The sequence below is a fragment of the Haliotis rufescens genome, unplaced genomic scaffold (assembly GCF_023055435.1).
Source record: "Haliotis rufescens isolate VD_foot unplaced genomic scaffold, xgHalRufe1.0.p SCAF_1, whole genome shotgun sequence".
Classification (NCBI taxonomy): Eukaryota; Metazoa; Mollusca; class Gastropoda; order Lepetellida; family Haliotidae; genus Haliotis; species Haliotis rufescens.
The window spans coordinates 2,210,971-2,233,343 of record NW_025963779.1 but is presented as its reverse complement, the minus strand read 5'-3'; the positions used below and the strand labels follow the sequence as shown (position 1 = coordinate 2,233,343).

General features: G+C 44.4%; 1 protein-coding gene across 1 annotated transcript in view; it reads left to right on the top strand.

Annotated features, from left to right (window-relative positions):
- The window catches only part of LOC124147034, a 91,655-nt gene that overhangs the window by 54,422 nt on the left and 14,860 nt on the right, over positions 1–22,373 (top strand). Inside the window, exons 3-9 of the mRNA XM_046517636.2 lie at positions 5,780–5,943; positions 16,898–16,964; positions 17,333–17,435; positions 17,551–17,681; positions 18,251–18,455; positions 18,941–19,107; positions 19,599–22,035. Coding sequence (XP_046373592.2) covers positions 5,780–5,943; positions 16,898–16,964; positions 17,333–17,435; positions 17,551–17,681; positions 18,251–18,455; positions 18,941–19,107; positions 19,599–22,035 — 3,274 coding nt within the window. The remainder of the gene's footprint in view (positions 1–5,779; positions 5,944–16,897; positions 16,965–17,332; positions 17,436–17,550; positions 17,682–18,250; positions 18,456–18,940; positions 19,108–19,598; positions 22,036–22,373) is intronic.

The window sequence follows — 22,373 nt, the reverse complement described above, 5'->3', positions numbered from 1 at the left end:
ACAGAATCGCATGGATACTGGGGTATAACAATCGCGAGTAATGGTACCTCATGTTGTGGTTAACAATGAACACGAGAGCAAAAAGTCCTTCTGTAGGAACAAACATTGTCGTTCTTCAGAAGGATGTCCAAGCTCCTGCCACCATGACATTGAAGGAGGCCCGCCCGGCATCTGTCGGGAACTATACACCAATACAGCTAATGCAGGGGCACGTCAAGCCTGTCAATGCAGGGGCACGTCAAGCCTGTCAATGCTGAGGCACGTCAAGCCTGTCAATGTCGCTCTTCAATAGTCCGCTACAGTTTATGGGGCAATTTCGACCTCCGTTGTCGTGTTCTCAGAGCCCTCGAGCTTCTTGCGCAATGGCACAACAATTACCTGCTTCTGTGTAATTGAAATCTTGAAAAGAAAAGAAAACCCATGTTACGTTGACTGCCTAGTTTATGGCTGTTTGGATTATTTGAGCAAAACTGGATCGGCTCCACCAACATGTGCAACATAAATTACCCCACCCTGTGGTAAGGGAGCTGATCTGTCACAAGTGCACACATTTTATAGAGAAGCGTTTCTTTTGAGTGCACTTGTAAAGATCCGTGTGTCAATAAACAAAATCTATGTAGTGCTGTTCATCAAATAAACCAGACAGATTAATGTTGTTTGAACACTGAGAGACGTTTTATGAATATGAAACACAGGTATGTGTTGGATTTAGTTAGGGAAACAATTGTTACTTTGTTGGGTGTGTGGACCACCAGTGAGAAAGTATATCTTTAAGTGACATTTGGAACTGTAATAGCAACGCGACAGAATTGACATGGATTTCATTAAACGACCATTTTGAAGGCCATTAAAGGAAAAAATATGAGCCATAGGTCCCGTAAAATATCGAAGCAAAACATGTTGACAGCCGTGTTGGACCCAGGTTCACAGATGGTTGTGCAGCCGTTATCTGTGCTGGCGACAGCAGCGTTGAACAACCCATACTGGACATCTTGAAGGTCGTGTTGGACCCAGGTTCACAGAGGGTAGTGCAGCCGTTGTCTGTGCTGTCGACAGCAGCGTTGAACAACCCATACTGGACATCTTGAAGGTCGTGTTGGGTCCTGGTTCACAGATGGTTGTGCAGCCGTTGTCTGTGCTGGCGACAGCAGCGTTGAACAACCAATACTGGACATCTTGAAGGACGACTGTATTGTTGTCTTCGATCCTGGTTCGCAGAGGGTAGTGCAGCCGTTGTCTGTGCTGGCGACAGCAGTGTTGAATCACCCCTACTGGATGTCGATGATTTGGTTGGTGTGAGCATGTGTAGTGACTCAGGTTATGTCAGGACATTAAGCTATATATGTCAAGTGCTTTTGTAACTTGATAACAAGGATATTGAAATACCAAACAGCATAAAATCTTCTCTGTATACCTTCCAGAATTTCACGATCTTACCACACAGGCACCGATGCCAGCCAGACAATAACTCAGCTCTGTGTCTTCTGATTGTACCGGCTGATCTATCTTGGTAGCTTCTTAAAACACATAATGTTTTAGTGGAGGAAGTTTAAAACCGCACGCTCCCAAACTCCAGTGATGTTTACTTCGACCGACTGAGAGGTGAACGTCCTGTACGCTACATCTGCAGCGGGTTCGTTCACTCACGACTGTATTGTTGTCAAACATCCCCGTCCAGCTGCATCCAGGGATGTGTAAACAACGACGGTGTTGTGTGATGCAGGGGGCGTGGGGGGACGCTGCACATGCTGCCTCTAGGAGCCGGTTTCCCATGTCAGGCGGTATCGGAATCCCAGGAAACCACAATGTTTATGACAAAAAGAAATATCTGAATGAATAACATGAAGGGATATATTTATTCAGTGCTGACATAAATAAACGCTTTCCGCAATCCGCAGATTTACAGTCGATCTCCTAAACTCGGGAGTAATGAACTTGTTTTTTCCTTCACTACTCTTAAACCTGGTGGTATGTAAATAAGCTGCATGTTGTTTTAATGAATATGTCATTAATAGATTCTCCTTTGAAAGGTCACATACAATATTTTAAATGTGAACCAGTTCACACGGAAACATTTCCATCATGCAAGTTACACAGTGATGCGCAACTCACGTAACAGTATCGGTACTGTGTATACTTTATATTTTTAACATATCTTAAGGAGGAGGCATGCACACGCGTAGGATCTGGTTTTTTCTATCTTGTGTCCAATATGACACAATTAATGGAACAAAATTGTAATATAGACTTTGGGATTTCTATTCAATGCTGAGGGATTATTTGCATTCCGATTTTGGCATCCTGCTTAACTATTATTAATCATTCATCGCAGAGAAGATCAAATGTCCACTTCTCATAAGTAGCTTTCCTTCTCAAGCCAGGCTTACGCCTTGAACCCCATAATCCATATCTATATATTCTCTAATCCGTATCCACACACACGAGTCCATATTTCACATCTACCCAATGACTGTTAATCCCAGGTGACATAAAACCCTTATTACTCCACCCTAATCCCCCTCCCAACAAACTACCCCGGTATACAGTGTCCAGAAGGTCCTTGTGGAGGGAGGTTCATTTCGTTTCTATTCTACTTAGCGAGGCTTAGCCAGGGGCGGTAAACATTACCTGACCCCCGGCCAATATGTAGTAGGCTGTTTGTATATCATTACATGGAGATACGTACAGAGTAGGGTGGATTATCTCCTGCCCTGGCTCACCTCTATACATCTCCAGTAAAGAATGCCTGCTTTGTGATTACTGTATTATGAACATGTAGAAGTAATTTTCCTATCATAGAGGTATATGGCAGACCCAAGAAAGAAACAGAATCTCGTCTCAGTGACACAATTGGAGGAAATCTAACTAAATTTGTTCCGTTGTCTGAGAATATGTTACGGTATGTGTGCCTATACAGGCGCGTGTTCCTGTAAAGATTAAGTAAATAACAAGGTTAATTACTCTTCACTTGGTTCTACTTGAACAGAAATGACCAATAACGCGATTTCGGATGTTGTGCGACGCTTACAGTATCTGTTAAAGCAGGGACCAGCAGTTAAAACTACGGTTCATATCGTTGTTGACATGTCATCAATTTAAACAGTCTTGTCATACTCTCCTTTTCAATCTCAAAATTCCATATCAAGTTGTTGTTTTGTTTATCTGATTCGAGATCATATTTTCAAGACAATTGGATAGTTGGTTTCCTGTTCACAAACAGGGCGCAACCAGCGATATTAATAAGTACAGGGGACTCTGCTCAGTGAATTTAGTAAAATATCTACTTCCATTATCAATAAGAGACTTGTTTTTGACGGCTTCTTTATGAATCGCAAGCAGGTTTTAGAAAAGGACACTCTACCACTCAAAATGCTTTTATCCTACGCTCTATAATATAGACTATCTACCAAGTCAATGCTATAAAATGAAGATATTTTCAGTGCTTTGTACTCTGTGAAAAGTCTGACGTATGGCCCCTCTTTCAAAGACATGGACTTAGTCGCAGAATTGAAACGTTAATGTGTTCTTTATATAAAAATATGTAGGTGTGTGTTCGGAGCAATGGCGCTAGATCGGAAAATTTAATTACCAACATCAGTGTCCGCCAAGGGTGTATATTAAGTCCCTTTCTATTTCCCTTTTTTATAAAAATATATCATTTCAAATCCAAATAGTATACAACTACATCCGGAAAATATTGAGTTATTGTTTCTTCATTTCGCTGATGATATAGTCATAATTCCTCAATGTTATACCTTAATACCAAAAGCAAACAAATGTATTAGAGAGTTATTGTGACGGGTTGAACTTACTGTAAATATGGAGCAAACGAAATGTATGGCTCATTTTGAAAATGTGAAGCCCATTTCTGGTGTCCCCCGCCGTGATATTGCTGGAATATTGCTAAAAGCGGCGTAAACCCATACTCACTCACTCACTCACTGTTATATTACCGGATCCAGAGTTCGCCACGGTAGTTTCACGGTGACTCACTCTGTGGAGACCCGGAACAAAACAGCTCTCTAAAGCTGACTAAATTGATCGAGGGTCAAGCTCGGTGACTTGAGTACGTGTCATCGTGACCCTGGTAAGTTGTTCACTGTATCAACCACTGGTTACCCTGGTCCTTACTCGAGTATTTACTAGCCGCCTTGATGCAGCTGGAATATTGACTGCAGTGTAACAACAAACCAAACCTGCCCCGCAGACTGCCTGCCACGCGATGGTTTCCCAACTGCATGTCCCCATCAGATGGCTGATGGATGGTTACAGCAGACTACTCCCTCACTGGGTCGGTTGCTGAACCAGAGACGGGGCTGGCAGGCTACATACTTCATGCCATCATTGGGCTACACTGACGACTTCAGTAAATCTGCCATCTTGGTAACTAGGTAACCGTTGCCATGTGGATGACACGTGTCTCCTGTGACAGTAATTGTATCTTTCAAGGCATTCATTTGCATGGTACCTGCCACAATATCCCTCCTATGGCGAGCAGACAGGAGCCTGTGAATACTGACGGCTCAGAGCCACAGTCATGCAGAATCAGGTTGTGGTCGGATGAACGACATTTTATTGGATTATGAAATACTGTTCTGCTGCGTCTTGAGTCCAAACAGACCCCTGCGTGATTACACCGTGGTTTGGTTGGTGATTACATCCAGCAGTCTCTCAAAGAGGAAGTTTAGTGGACGCCTCTCTCCCTTCACAGGTGTCGGGAATCAAGCACAGTGTCACTGTCACTGTACTGCCTGATATAACTAGGGAAACTGATAAGTGATATTCACCAGGACCAACACCAGTCACTGATCACTGTCACAGCATGGAGGGCACGGGCGTTCGCGATCTGGGCAACAACGATTAGTCTTACCGTCACCTGGTACTCTATTCTCATGCCGGCTGCTGATGTTTAAACTGTTGTCATGAAAACAACATGCAATCGTCTGATATATTCTATTCATCGATATTAACATCGACACTACATCGATATTAACGTTATCATTTACGATGAGCTTAATATCATATTAAGCTGGATTGTCTGGACCCGATTATTTACAGATATATAGCTGGAATATTGCTGAGTGCGGCGTTAAACAACAAACAAACACACAAAAATACCAACAAACAAACAGTTCTAATACAGATGCACATTAAAACCCGTCTCAACCCTTACTTGGGCCCGTACAAGAACTAGACATTTCTCTACATACAAATACCCTTGAGTCACGAGGATGATGAACACATAATGAATGTTAAATAGAGAATCTCACCCGAGTGTCTTTTGATATCAAATATATCAACACGAGTTGATAAAAGTGGGGAAACTCCGAGGCTTGCCGAGGTTTTTTTTCCACTTTTATCAACGAGTGTTGATATATTTGATATCAAAAGACACGAGGGTGAAATTTTATTTATCATCCAACATCATTCTTCCAACTTTTTCAGTTTGTAGAAAGTAATAAGCAGTGTCTTCAGTGTAAAAAGTACTGCTAACAGCTTCAGTAGCAGAGCCATTAGTGATGTCATTTGATTGTGACGTCATGGTAACCAATGACGTCACGATGGTCTGCTAAGCATTGTGATGCAGTTTCATTGCAGCGATATCTACAGTATAGATATCGCTTGATCTCACTCAAGCGATATCTCCTGTGGGAGCCGGTTTTGGATGATAACTTGTCTTCGTCGATGTAGGAAAATACTCCTTTTATTATGCTATTATTTTATTTACCTTTCCTATTAAAGGCAGCAGGTAAACTCCATGTATCCGTGTATATTGCAGCCTCCGTACCAGTCGGGACAGAACTCCCGTGATGTCAACAAGATCGCCGGGCAGTGGGGGAAATGGGGTGTGTGGTCGTCATGCTCAGTCAGGTGTGGAACAGGTATCTCCTCCCGGACACGGCGTTGTGAGCATCCCCTTACTCTCCCCGTCGCATCACTGATGTAAGTACATCCACCTCCGCATTAGCGTTACATTATAATATCCCCTGTTAAAGGAATCTCATTCTCAGCTCCATAGGGAGTATACAACCATGTCTGCCTGTGAGGACCCACTAGGTTAACGGTCACATTACCATCTTATCCTACCGGGTACCCATTCACGGATGGGAAACGTATATCCACTTCCACATATATCACTGATGTAAGTATATCCACTTACACATATATCACTGATGTAAGTATATCCTGTATATCCACTTCCACATATATCACTGACGTAAGTTCATCCACTTCCACATATATCACTGATGTATATCACTGACCACGTATTGGTGTCGTCTGCACAGGGTATGACCACACATACATCACTGACGTAAGTTTATCCACTTACACATACATCACTGATGTAAGTATATCCTGTATATCCACTTCCACATATATCACTGACGTAAGTTTATCCACTTCCACATATATCACTGATGTAAGTATATCCTGTATATCCACTTCCACATATGTCACTGACGTAAGTTCATCCACTTCCACATATATCACTGATGTAAGTAAATCCACTTACATATATATATGTCACTGATGTAAGTATACCCAGTATATCTACTTCCACACATATCACCTATGTAAGTATACTCTTCAAAAACAAAGAAACGCAAATGGGATATTTTTGGCCATAAAAGCAAAATTAGCGGTCCAATAGGTGCAAAATGAAGAGGTTTAATGTGTTGTAGTGTCAGTGACAAATTTCCCGGGTCTAAATGACCTCAACAAGAACATTTAAGTGCAGGATTTTTTATTGCCTGGCATCTGCGTCAATTGAACAGTGACAGTTCAACAAGATGCCAAGATTAACAGAAGTGCAGAAACAACGTCATAGGCCGCTTGCAGGCAGGGGGATCTCGATCACCTGTAGCCGGGGTTTTCAATATAGCGCCGAGCACAAGGCTATGGGATCGGTTTCAACAGCATTGGTCAACACGTGATCGGCCAAGGTCGGGACGACCAAGAGTAACCACCCCCGCCGAAGATCGCTACATCCGACCGCGCCACCTACGTGAAAGGACGACAACGGCCACCTCAACCGGATCCCAAATACCCGGACTGCGCAGAATTTCCGACCAGACCTTACGAAATCGTTTACGAGCAGCAGGTCTACGGGCGCGTCGACGTTCGACGCGTCATATTGAGTCGACACAATCGTCCACAACGACTGCATTGGTGTCGTCTGCACAGGGTATGACCTCAACTGCGATGGAGAGATGTCTGGTTCAGCGACGAGTCACGATTTCCCCTCCGTCTAGGGGATGGAAGAGCACGGGTTTACAGACGTCGGGGAGAACCTTACGCCGGAAAATGCATACCGGAAGTGGACAGGTTTGGTGGTGATAGCGTTATGTGGGCGGCTATCTCTCACCATGGAAGGACAGGTTTGGTCCTTATCCAGGGCAATCTTGCGGCTCAACGATACATCAACGTATTCTCCTACCACACGAGGGGCGGTCGGGTAGCCTAGTGGTTAAAGCGTTCGCTCGTCACGCCGAAGACCCGGGTTCGATTCCCGACATGGGTACAATGTGTGAAGCCCATTTTCTGGTGTCCCCCGCCGTGATATTGCTGGAATATTGCTAAAAGCGGCGTAAAACCATACTCACTCACTCACTCCTACCACACGCCCTCCCAATTGCAGCCAACGGCAACGGTGTATTCCAGCAGGACAACGCGCGACCGCATACAACACAGATCACAAGAGCCAGTCCACGCCGCATTAACGTTGATATTGTCCCCTGGCCCTCCCCGGATCCCCGGGTTGAACCCGATAGAGCACCTGTGGGATAGACTGCCTAGACGGCTACGCCGACGTCAACCACAAGCCCAGACGTTGCAGCAGTTGGCTTTTGCGTTGCAGGCCGAGTGGACTACCATTCCCCAGGATGTGATTCGGGTGCTCGTCTCTTCCATGGGCAGGAGATATCAGGCCGCTATCGATTCCAACGGGGGACATACGCGTTATTGATGGTAGCTGACCTTCCCCTTGGACTTTCCCTACGTACCGATAACTGAGATGACAACAATCACCAAGTGTTCTCTCCACAACATTTTGGCTCAATACCATGTACGATTCCTCGTATAAATGAATTTTCCTACCTCACACAAATCTGGCTTTGCGTTTCTTTTTTTTGAAGAGTATATAACCACTTCCGTATATATCACACGATCATGGACATCACGGACCCAGTAGTGACTGGGTACCTGGTAGAATGAGATTGTAATGTGATCGATAACTTTGTGGGTTGTATATTCCTCAAGGGCCAGAGAATGGGAGAGAGAGAGAGAGAGAGAGAGAGAGAGAGAGAGAGAGAGAGAGAGAGAGAGAGAGAGAGAGAGAGAGAGAGAGAGAGAGAGAGAGAGAGAGAGAGAGATTAAATGCGATGAAACCCGTGAAGATCCGGGGTAGAATAGGTCTTCAGCGAAACATGCTTCCGTACACGATATGGCTGAAATATTGCCGGTGTGACGTTAAATTTTAACTCACTCACTCACTTGTCGTAAGAGGCGACTAACGGGAATCGGGTGGTCAGGCTCGCTGACTTGGTTGATGCATGTCATTGTATCCAAATTGCGTGGACCGATGCTCATGACGTCAATCACTGGACTGTCTGGTCCACACTCGATTATTGAAAGACAGCCGTCATATAGCTGGAATATTGCTGAGTGCGGCGTTAAACAACAAACAAACAAACAAAACATGCGATGAATATGAACCTGATCACAGGTTACCCTATATTTCACATAGTAATCGGTTCGCATGTAGATGTCAACGATGAAACAACTCGAGGATTATGACGAGTGCGGATTTTCAGGGTATTTAGGTAGAGTCCTGTTTTTTTTCCCTTCTTTTTTTTAGGCAGAGATTCTTTCATTCTTCCTGCATGAGAGTTGAGATTTTGTTTACGTCACATTTCAAAGTCAACATGTTGAAAGAATGTTAAACAACTCTCTCACTGTTCAATATTAAAGCAGTGCAGGTGTAGGTGATTTTAAACCAGAACATTGATAATAGCTGTTACAGTATCAAATATAGTTTTTATATAAAAAGGCCATTTGTTTTACAATACTTTTCAATTAATAAGATTGTGGGTGATGGATATAAACAGCATAACTTTTGATGAAAACTGACGAAGAAACGTTACAAAACTGAAATTAGGACACGTTGGCTCCAATCCCAAATAGTGTTACAAAATAGTTGAGAATCAATCGCCCAAACGCAACCAAAACAATTTGATGAGTTATGAACGTGCTACCGCACCCCGATCAATGGAACTTGAGTTTGAAGTAAAACTTTGGCTGCACTTTCAGCATGCCAACCTACAGAGATATGGGTATAAAGGTACGATTTACAGTTCATTCACACCCAAACCGTTGGACAGTAGCATTAACGATTAACGCTACAGGAGAATGCCCAAGCTGTTGGTATGATACCTCAAGAAGCAACGCCTGACCACTCGCAAGGCGTTGTGGCTGTATGCGAATGATAGTCACCAGACGCATGACCTGATTCAGACAGACAGGGCGGAAGAAAGACAGTCCGAGGAGTGGCAGGCCTCCTGTCACCACCACCCTGGAAACGCTACTTGCGTATCCTCTATCTGAGGAATGATATTATCACTGACGTCATCCTGTCAGTCGCTGGACAGTGTCCAGAAGACTGCGTCGGGAGAATATCAGAACTTGCAGACCACTACGAGACTCAACGCTGACACTGCAACGTTGGTAGAACAGAAACTGTTAAAGGGTCCTGTTGACAGGAGAGAGCAGGTTCAAGATTTTCCTGGCAGATGGAAGAATTTGTGTCAACCTACGATAAGGAGAACTTTATTGCATTCAAGATGTTGAACAGTTTGGGGGTGGCAACATCTGTAGACCTGTCAATGCGGCATCTGTAGCCAAGTCAATGCGGCACCATTAGTCCTGCAATGCGGCATTTGTAGCCCTGTCCATACAGCATCTGTAGCCAAGTCAAGACAGATCTGGTGATTTTGGAAGGAAACATCACTGGACAGCGTTACATTGACCAGTCTTTCTAGCCTGTTGTACTACCGTTCTTGTAACAGAGGGGCGGTCGGGTAGCCTAGTGGTTAAAGCGTTCGATCGTCACGCCGAAGACCCGGGTTCGATTCCCGACATGGGTACAATGTGTGAAGCCCATTTCTGGTGTCCCCTGTCGTTATATTGCTGGGATATTGCTAAAAGCGCGGTAAAACCATACTCACTCACTCTTGCAACAGAACAGGACAGACCCTGCTTCAACAAGATGACACAAGGCCCCATACAACATCTTGCCTTGGCCATCACCAGACTTGTGGGATCAGCTAGACCGTCACATTAGAGCACGACCAGGTCGCAACATCTTGCCTTGGCCATCACCAGACTTGTGGGATCAGCTAGACCGTCACATAAGAGCACGACCAGGTCGCAACATCTTGCCTTGGCCATCACCAGACTTGTGGGATCAGCTAGACCGTCACATTAGAGCACGACCAGGTCGCAACATCCTGCCTTGGCCATCACCAGACTTGTGGGATCAGCTAGACCGTCACATTAGAGCACGACCAGGTCACAACATCTTGCCTTGGCCATCACCAGACTTGTGGGATCAGCTAGACCGTCACATTAGAGCACGACCAGGTCGCAACATCTTGCCTTGGCCATCACCAGACTTGTGGGATCAGCTAGACCGTCACATTAGAGCACGACCAGGTCGCAACATCTTGCCTTGGCCATCACCAGACTTGTGGGATCAGCTAGACCGTCACATTAGAGCACGACCAGGTCGCAACATCTTGCCTTGGCCATCACCAGACTTGTGGGATCAGCTAGACCGTCACATTAGAGCACGACCAGGTCGCAACATCTTGCCTTGGCCATCACCAGACTTGTGGGATCAGCTAGACCGTCACATTAGAGCACGACCAAGTCGCAACATCTTGCCTTGGCCATCACCAGACTTGTGGGATCAGCTAGACCGTCACATTAGAGCACGACCAGGTCGCAACATCTTGCCTTGGCCATCACCAGACTTGTGGGATCAGCTAGACCGTCACATTAGAGCACGACCAGGTCGCAACATCCTGCCTTGGCCATCACCAGACTTGTGGGATCAGCTAGACCGTCACATAAGAGCACGACCAGGTCGCAACATCTTGCCTTGGCCATCACCAGACTTGTGGGATCAGCTAGACCGTCACATAAGAGCACGACCAGGTCGCAACATCTTGCCTTGGCCATCACCAGACTTGTGGGATCAGCTAGACCGTCACATTAGAGCACGACCAGGTCGCAACATCTTGCCTTGGCCATCACCAGACCTGTGGGATCAGCTAGACCGTCACATTAGAGCACGACCAGGTCGCCCTTAAAACAAGGATTAGTTAGCACAGGCCCTCTGAGGAGAATGGTGTTGAATCCCATTTCTTGTGATCAGACGTATCACATCTTCCCATGGTCGAGTTGGACCGTGCGTTGATTCCTGTTGTGGGGATACACACTACTGACTGACATTCTGAACGATTAAAGGGAGTTTCATGATTTAAGTCTTGATGGTTGATCGAATGCCGAACAATTGACCCCAACCTCCAAACTGTAGACACAATACATTGAATTTCTTTTTTTCTCATTCATGGCACAACTTGTAATGATGATGATATAATTCATTTCTTTTGACAATACAGGTATGATAATGTTGTGTATTTTCGGATTAAGGGTAAATGATGCTAAATAAGCATTTCACATCACAGTCAACAACTGTTTCAGTCATATCACAGCGAGATCAGTTGAGTCAATAACCTTGTCCAAGGATACGACACAGTCATGTGCATGACATGGCATCTTGAATGGAAGATTTGAAAGGATTCTTAATGTATATCATGCTCATGTCTCGATATCAAAGATTTAGGTGAGGATGGCCATATTGATCGAGGCTTTCTTTAGGATGAGATTATTTTTTAAGCAGATGGAGGCTGATTTTTCATTGACACAAAATGTGAGCTGTGTTTTTCCCCTCCTTCTCCCACTAGGAATCAAATGGTCTACCCCTTTATCTCTGAACAGCATCACTAATCCCTTTTTACCGTAATGATGCGTTGAACATTGAGCATCCCAGACGTATGTTCGAGTGTGATGTTTCTCTGATGACTAATGAGTACTGGCACTCAACTGTTGGCTTTCAAAATCAGACTTGGAATAGATATATAAGTTCTTTCATTGTTGATGGCAACGAGCATGTATTCTTGAGCCGGTGTAGTTTGCCAAGCGAGGTCAAGCAACGCGAGTACAAAACAATAATTGGACCATTTTGCCTGTCCGGGATGCGGATGTAAGCGGGTTGTCTTCTTGCACAGATACCATACTCCTCACAGGTTTGGGGGGATGCAGCAGAAAGTGTTTCCCAGACCTCATTACTAGAGTGGAGGTAGTAGATAAGTACTGTTGCAGTCCATCACACGACTGGAGCCAGTCTGCGCCCGGAAGTGAAACGCGTCTATAACACGCGCTAAATGATTTGACAATTGTGTGGAGCAGGTGGCACTAGTTATTACGTGATGTTTTATCCACAGATGGACACATGGACTTCGGCAGTCTTCGTTCTTGGTCCATGTATCGACAATACCAAATGTGTGGTTCATTGTTCTCTTTTGCGCGGCGCAAACTAACATTCATTTAGTCATTCTCCTTTTTAAAAGATACGGAGTAGGATTTTACGCCACTTTAAACGATTTGGGGCCTGATAATGCCGTGCGTCCTGGAACTAACACTCGTCGTATGTCAGGGTCGGTCGCTCTTGATGAGCCCCAGGGTATGAAATAGGTATGAATGTGTAGTTTAGATATATATTTAAATGACGAAGACTTGCGTGTGTTGAGGAGGACCAAGTTGACCGGAGCTTCATAGAAGGAATCTGATAAACTTAAGGAGAATAATATCGGTGTGGTAGATAAACATTATGGATAAAACCTCAGCGTTATCGATGTTATTTGAATGGGAACGGTAGTTTTTGGCGGATTTATTTCCAGCTTTACACCTACCCGCCCACGTTCAGCGTATAAAGTTTAACCTGTACAAGCGGTATTGGCTCGTCGTCAAATTCCTTCTTCTTTTTTGTCTAACTGATGCTTAAGACACACCACATATAAACATTTACATACAGAAATTAAATTAGATCAACCGCACCTGTTTCGGTGCTCTGAAGAAATTAATACACACCTTGTCATTTTAACTGCGTAGTTAAAATCATCCACTTAGAAAAAAAGATTGACTCAAAATATCCAAAGGTCTCAGTTATATTGTTTGGCCAGACTCTGAAACTACCAGTGTTTACTGCGACGCCGCTTTTAGCAATATTTCCACATCTTACGGCAGGCCGTAGTACTACCATGCTACAAATGTATCACTGGGGGGCATTGAACCCAGGTCTTCGGCGTGACGAGCAAGTGCGTTCACCACTAGGCCACCCCACCGCCCCTTATGATTGCAAGAAACTCCAGCCATGTGGTTAGATGATCTATGGTTTCATCTTGTCCCCATCCCCCGGCAGTAGACGTTGGAAGGAATGTCCCCCTGGTACAACTAATGATGCATGATGCTTGTCATATCCTGAAACCACATATGATTGTCAGATACTTCTGATAAGTAGTCTTGAGATTTATGGGTTTATTTTCATTTCCTACTCTTTGTGAAGCAAGAAGTTGCTAGGGAAGCATTACCTCTGACACTGGGTCAGTTTCTTTTGAACTAATTGGTATCGCGTTTTTCTGTGCTGTGGATCAAATCACTCTGCGCCGCGAACACCGGTTTCACGTTGGCAGCTAGTTTGCTTAATTAACCTTTGAAATTAGGGGGGTGAGTCACGGACCTCGACCCTGAGACGCAGATATCAATCAACCCCGCTCCTTAAATATTTCTTTGCTTTTTATCCCATTTGTGAAGGCTGGTAATCAACAGGAGGGGAAGGAGGGGCGCAGCGGAAGTAGCGACCTCCAGATGGAGCTCGGGAGTCCAAGGACCAGGCTTTGTAACCTGACACCAAGGCGGAAGATGTTTTATGATGAAATGAATTTTATGAACTTTTATTCTACCCAAAAGCTGCTGAATGATGAAAGGACTATTTGCCACTTTGAACGTGTGGACTATTGCGTATTAGTAGAGTGATAGAACATCACACGGTATGTCCGCAAGGTTTAACTGGAAACAGTTGGCTGTGTGTGTCATGGGCAAGGCGTTCTTAGTGATGTGTCTCCTTTGAAGAATCTCAAGATGTCCATAAGTAGTTCAAGGGGGATCTGTACAGGGGAGGCAGCCATGATCTGTGAGCTGTGTACAACAGGCAGGAGGCCTTGTCACAGAAACACGTCTGAGTTACACCATGGTTTAGCCGTAGTTCAACGCCAGAGGACCATTACTTCACGACAGGACTGATAGTCCTGTCCACCTGTCTCGATTGCCCTACTTCTACGTCTACCCAACCCTTACCCCCACCACATAATGGACGTCTACCCAACCCTTACCCCCACCACATAATGGACGTCTACCCAACCCTTACCCCCACCACATAATGGACGTCTACCCAACCCTTACCCCCCACCACATAATGGACGTCTACCCAACCCTTACCCCCACCACATAATGGACGTCTACCCAACCCTTACCCCCACCACATAATGGATTCCTGTTTATTCTTACGTAGTGTTGATAACTATAGTCTTTCATGATGTCACTTGATATATATACTCACCGCCAAAAGAAACGCGAACCATAGAAAAATATAGAGAGGTATGTACGTTAAGAAGAGATGTTTTCAATGTGTACCACTTAATGACAAAACTAACAATCAGTCAAGTGTTACCACAGAGTATCTTTATTCTTATCGCAATATGCTGCACGTGATTTCCAAACTTTACACGTTAATCCTGCATGAGACAAATGGTGCATATCTAGGATGTCACATGTGATGCGTTCATGAGCGTCGGTTCACGCAACGTAACGTTTGCTTGTGCATCGAACCAATCTAATATCTCTTGAATAGGAGTAATTCTTCAAAAACTAACCAACATGTAAAGTATTCGAGGTAAATTTGGCGGCGAGTATATATTTGTCAAAGCAGTTGAACATAATGTGTGAGATTGATTAGGGTAAATCGTATCCATCAAATTGTGTAAAACAAGTTAATTTGTCACCGATTAGTCGAGGGCATCGTGATAATTGACATCTAATCAGTTCTGTTAATGAGTAGAATTCCATCCCTGGCTGCGTCACACCCAAAAGACGTTGAATGATCGTACTTGTTGTTACCCTGCCTGGTGCTCGTGTTTAAGGTGGCGTAGAATGTGGGCGGCTTGGAGTCGGTGTCATGAATCAGAATGGAGTATTCATGTTACATTGCAGCGTGGTATCTCAGTGGACTAGCACTCCAGCACTAGTCCGGACAAGTACAGGCAGACTCACACAAACGTTCATGCACGTCGATATATTAGTGATCAAATTCCATGTCACCTCTTTTGATCATGAGGTAGGAACGTGTTCTCAACAGCGATGCATAGGTATGACTTCCGGTCTGCAGGCGACAGTGCATCTACTATTTGTTACTATTTAATACAGTTTCATACAAGTAACCTTCTATACATATATTCGGTAGGGTGAGTTGACTGCAGTTGTGTTTAGTTCGTACCATGAATGTACACAGTGTGGATAAACGTGATGTGACATGTATCAGAATCAATATCTAGACAATAATGGGAATTCGGTTCCTGATAAATACTTTCTGATATTCATAAATACACCATCGTCTACACACATCGATCACAATGCGAGGTTGTCAAAACCAGTAGTGGTAGAAGTGATGAGTTATACGAGTGTGTATATTCGACCTTCTGGAGCCCACTTCACCTCGAAGTTGAGATATAGTTATTATTACCATACGTGAACTTGTGACATTGTCTCTGTGTAAGTATTGTAGATCATGCAGTGGTAGATATATTGAATCAAACTTGCGGGGGTCCCCCTTCAAAATCCGTATGTCTTGAATCATAGTTACCGGGTCCACCTTTAACAGGCAATCCAACCTGTACTTATCACCCAATGTAGTTCAAACTTTTCTCATTTAAATGTGATGCTTAACGATAGCCATACCCCTGTGTTATCGTCAAAGATATTTCCCGTCGTCGCTGTACCACCTCATTCCGATACATCAAGATTAGGTTACACGGAACACATGCCGTAGAAGGAGCGTTCGTGGATTCTCGGGCTGGTTTTTAATCTAGTCTGTCTGAAACCTACACTACTGGTGTTCTGCAGCTCGTATTATTTCTAGGAATGGTATCATTAACAACCAAGGAAAAGGAAAGATAGCAATTTGTTTCTTCAAGTAGGTTAGTCTAAGTTTAGAAATCGAAACTGAGGTAGATGTTGAAGGTCTTTTACAATGCGGAGCACCTTTAGCATCGTCCTTCTTCGGTTGATTCATGTCGAGTGGCTTAGACGTCGGCGTGTTGATGGTATTCTCTTATATGTCTAAGTAGGACTTTCATAATTATGACACAGATGTAGTCATAAACTACATCCATGGCCATACCGAGCTACCAGCAATGCTAGGGGGTGAATATGCTACTTGACAGTGCCATTTCATCTTTTAATAATATTCCGAAATAGAAATAAAAGCAGCAAACAGTTTCGACATCAACTACTGTTCGTGGTACATCTTCAAGGAACCCAGTTGTGTTTCGGGTTAGTTGATTATGCGTGAGCGTATCACAAAGGCGTTGCTCATATTATCAATCCCTGGTTTGTCTGGGCCAGATTCGACTGTTTGCATGCTTGTTTGATGTAACGTTTATTCATATATACCATCGATTATTTCAATTCTGAATACAAGGATGAGGTGTGTCTGTTGCAGCATCCGGGCAGATGACAGCGTTGTGTGTGAAGGAGGAGGGAGAGAGATCCGCGTCTGTAACAAGCATGTAAGTAAAACATATACAACAACGGGATTCGCTGTGCTCAGTAGGTTCAGGCCTATGACCTATCATCTGTTTCACTGGTGAAACTTATTTAAACATTTATAAGAATGACTAATTTCATATTTATATTTATATTCATTGATAACGATGTGTGTTGACTGGAACAATAAACACTTCACCAGCGTCGTCAGTTTGTTGAGTAAATCTAAACGCCACATCCCTATGATTATCAACGGAAGCAATAAAAAGACTTACTCGCATGATATTCCTGGCGCAGTTATCTTGATGGACATTTTTTCATATTTGCCAGATGTTATTTTTCTGAATGAAAATGAGACCTGTACTTACTAATAAGGATAATTTGTTTTCAGAAATGTCCACCCAAGGTTGAAAATGTCCGTCAAAAGCAGTGCCGTAAATTCAATGCTAGAGTGTTTAATGGCAAAAAGTATGAATGGGAGCCATACATTAACCGTAAGTATGTGGGAAACTGCAGAATATTGAACGTTTTTTGGTAAAGTTTACAAAGTAGAAGACAAGAACATGCTCTTGGAAGTAATCTAACCTGGCCAAATCATTTTATTTTTAGCTAATAACAAGTGTGAGCTGACATGCCGGGCTAAAGGTCAACATTTCTACGCTCGCCTAGCCAATCGGGTGGGAGATGGCACTCCATGTGATCTGACGTCATTTTCTGTCTGCATTCGGCGCAAGTGCATCGTACGGACCTATTAACTTCTAAATACTTCAGAAATCGTTACGTTTATACTTTAGCGTGAGAAGCAATAGATACACTCAAATACGTGGGTCAGTATATGAAAAAGTCAATAAATCAACATATTGCGTGGATTCTGGGTAAGGTGGGATGACATATACGTGAATTGTGTGGTCACATGTGACCCCCAATAACCTATGCTTGTCCTGTAGGGCGACTGGATCGGGCGGTCGGGTTCGGTAACCTGGTTGATTGTGAGTAATCGACCCCAAACGGTTTGCGACGTTTCTCATAACATCAACCACTGGTTTATCTGACCAAGGTTCGATTATTTTGAAGTCCCCCGTGATATGGCAAGAACGTTGTTGAGTGATAAACCAAGTACACATTACATACATCTCACACGTTGATTTATCTCTTTGTAAATGGCATCTGATTTTGTTTGAATAAGAGGAAGCAAGATTAGTCATTAAGAAATTTTATTTTCGTTTGATATGTTTTTCACGAATATCCAAGATATTCAAGATATGATTTGATTTTTTTAAAATTTAAACGCCCTCTATATTGTGTGTAGAAAGTTGGCTGTGATGACCTAGTGGGTTCTAACGCGACGCTGGACAAGTGCGGGGTGTGTAACGGCGACAACAGCACCTGTAGAACCATCTCCGGCGTGTTTACGCGCCCCGACCTGCCACGCGGCTACACCAAGATCACCACCATACCAGCAGGCAGTACCGGAGTGAACATCACCGAGCTCAGACCCAGTAATAATTACCTCAGTAAGTGGGAAGTGACTGCATTGAGATGACAAACAGGGTGGCTTGTCAAAGGGGCCCCTCCCACTCCCCCTTCAAGAAGCCGCACTGTCAGGTCTATGCTTCTCCTATTGTGATCAATTGACTTGCCTGTGCACGTGTTTGTGGCGGGTGTAACGGTTGGGCAGGATATGATATCCTTCTCGCGAACACCTGGTGCCAGCGCTCTTTGATAGTGAATCATAAACACATGCTCATGATATAGTTGGAATAGTGCGATGGACTCTGCCAATGTTCCATCTACATATGTTCATAGATACCACTAGTCTTTAGGTGTGATCATCTCTATTGATTCCCTATTTGATACATGGTCTATTGTTCCAGTGTTAAATACTTTCGGCACGTGTGTCCATGTGTGTCGACCGCCGCTAGATCCAGACTGTATTGTTCAGATAAGCAGTATCCTGTGAGAAATCTTGCGTCCATTACATTTACGTATCTCTTTTCAGGTTTGAGAACTCGCTCAAAATCAGTCGTAAACGGTAATTGGACAATGTCAGCATCCGGGAACTATCAAGCTGCCGGAACTACTTTCATATACAAGAAGCAGTCACGTGAATGTCCCGGAGAATGTATCTTCGCTCGGGGCCCACTAAACCAAACCGTAGACGTCTTGGTAAGGACGGGAAGAAACCATTGTCAAACTCTTTCTTGTCTACATTGGTCATAATGCAGTCCAAATACAAACTAGACATCAATTAGAAGCACTTAACGTCAAACGTAAATGACTTCTGTGAGGAACGCATATAATTTTAATCCTTACGACTTCATATTGAATTGCACACAGGGATATAAATGGCTTATTGGCGTTTAAAGTGTCGACCCTTTTGCGCGTTCTGTTCCAAATTCAAATTGGTGGGGTTAAATCTACAGAGTAACCTGGCTCTACATTGAAAATGTTTATGTCCTAATTGTCACCAGTGGGTCTTCATAAAGTGGTCTATCGTCAGTGACATCTGTGTTGTTTGAAGAAAGTATATCGCTATATATAAGTCGCAAAGGGACTATTCCCTGATAATAATGTGGAGTGAGTTTCAAGTTTGTTTTTTCACTTGTCCCTTACACTTGTCAGATGATGTACTCACGTGGCTATTGTTTCCTACACAGATGCTGGTTTATCATCAGAACCCTGGAGTCATGTACAGCTTCAATGTGCCTGTGGATGTAACGGACGCTTACTTCAAAGAAATCATTTCTCGTAGTGACGAAAGTCATGTTCTCACCAGAGCTGCACCACCCACCGTCATTCCTTCACGTACTGCTACCGTTGCCCAGCCAGAGTTGGCTAATCTGGAACTGGGAGGACCAACTGATGTAGATGTAGAGGTTGACAAGGATGATGATGAGGAGGAGGAGGATGAGGAGGAGGAGGCGACAGAACCCTTCAGGGAAGATTTTGTAGAGAGCCACGGTAGACATCCCCATGAGGACCTCGAAGAAGGTGTCATGGCGAGACCAGACACTCAGGAGGATCATATTAGAGGGTCGTTTGGTCAGAAGGAATATACTTTCCATAAAGGAAATGGTGCTACGGTTCTTCTGAAGGCTAACGTGGAATCATGGTCTGATCGTGCCAACGTTCATGAGGAACAGAGTCAAAAAGGTCCCACGTTTGTGTTGTCGGAGCTGGGGTCTAAAGGAGAGGATGAGGGCGATACAAGTTTGGAGGTGGTTGACGGGGCAGCTGTGTTGAAGCAGCAGAGGGGAGAACAGATGGTGGAGACTGATGTAAGGGATGAAGGTGGTGAACAGGAAGGCGATGAGGGTGAACAGGATGCTGGTGAAGGCGGGGAGAAAAGTGAAGAGGTCGATGATGGAGGAGAACAGGAAAGAGAAGAGAGTGATGAAAGGAATGATGAAGACAATAGTGAGTCGAGCCACTTAGGTGAAGAAGTTAATGAGGCTGGTGATAATGGAAATGTGGAGATTGAGGGCGAGAAGGAAAAGGTGAATGACTTTGCTGATGAAGATGAAGATGTCGATGATAATGAAGAGGAAGAAGATGGTGATGAAGAAGATGGTAATGATGGAGATGATGATGATAGTAATGAAGAAGAAGAAAAAGAAGAAGAAGAACCATATGATAAAAGCAGAGGCGATGAAGTTCTTGGGCTGGGAGATGGATTTAGAGAACGAGAACCAGTTTACAACAGACGTGGATACAGGTTACCAAACACAGTAAAGGCAGAGACAGAGACAAGAAAAACGGATTCTAGCCAAGGAGGTTATTCACCAACAACACACGTAGAGGTTACAACACCAGCGACTCCAGCAACGACTGTACGGGGTACTCTGAACGTACCACAACGAGACAGCCGGTTCCGGACATACAGCAGATCACTCGGCCGTTCAAGTGTTCAGCCAGCAATCCGGCGGGTAGGTCGTCCTTTCGGCAGACCGGGGCGACGAGGAAGTGTTAGAATTCCAAAGTATTCTCAGAGCTTTACATTCCGAGAAAGATTTAAGATTCTGAGAGATGCACAGAAAAAGCGATTACTGCGTCAAAGACAGAAACTAATTCAAAAAAGCGAAGTATCTTCAATTGCCCCCTCAGTGAACAGACGCATATCAAGTAGTTCACAACTGCCAAGCATTCAAGGAACCGACACATCAAGGATACGAAGTCAACAGGGTGGAATCCGGCACACATCGCAGATACATGGACAATCTACGACTCCTCGGAGTCACCATGTGCGACATCGACATCACCATCGCCAGGCAGCCATTGTCACAACACCTCCTCCTCAAAGAAGGCTTGGTAGTGTTGACAGGAATTCCCAAGGCCTCCGACTCGGAGCAACCGGTGAGCGTCGGGTTGACCAAGAGAAGCAGAGAGCTGGTTCCAGCATCACGTTGAAGGCCAACGTTAACGCTTCACCTTCTGACAGAGATCAGCAATCCGGACGTACCTATCGTCGAAATGAAAACCAGGGGGTCCGTACAAGAGACAATCAAGGTCATGGTTCTCAAACCAGCAACCGACGAACATCTCCTGGTCATCAACCGTCACTGAATGCACGCGTCTCCCATAACATTGACAGAACTATCAACTCGAGGGATCCTGCTCCAAGACCAAATCAGCAACAAACGCCTCGACGCCAGACAGTTGACCATAGAACCATAGTCGACGAGACACTCCCTCTAGGTCACTTTGACAGAGCCCTAGACCCTCGAGGATCGGATAGAAGGATTGTCATTCCACAACAGCCGGTAGGGGTATCCACGGGACAGCAGATCATTCCCCAACAGCCCGTCATCAGTTCCAGGCCTCGATATGAAGGTTTCGGGTCGACAGCTACTCAGCCAGGGGAGCCACTTACAAAATATGCTAATGGAGTGGACCCACTCTCCGGCTTGCCACCCCTTACACCCGGGGGTAACCAGGCCTTGACGGCAGGGAAGTCCTACACCAGAAACATCATCCCGAATGAAAAGAGGCTGGTGAACCCGACGCTGAATGGCGGACTCTCAAATGAAGTACTTGGAGCCACCTATGTGTGGAGAGTGTCTGGGTTCACAGACTGTACCACAACGTGTGGAGGAGGTGAGGCGACTACAAATTATGTTCTTATGTTAGACGGACAACTGGAAACTACAATGAATTATGAATGTTATTTTAGCATAGGTATTTTTGTACGAGGGCCTAGGCTTGACCCAACTGGCTGTCCAAGTGTGAATCATGTCGTTCTACACCAGCTTATTCTATTTGTGTACAGTAATCTCGCAGTTATTATTCGTCTCTCACAGAGGCAATGTTTTAGTTTCACAACAGCACAACAGAATTAGGCCCAAGACCGTGGGGAATATTCACAATTGTTTTGGGTACTGTATATTATTTGCATATTAAGCATTTTTTGTCGCCCATGTTCCATGGTATTCTCG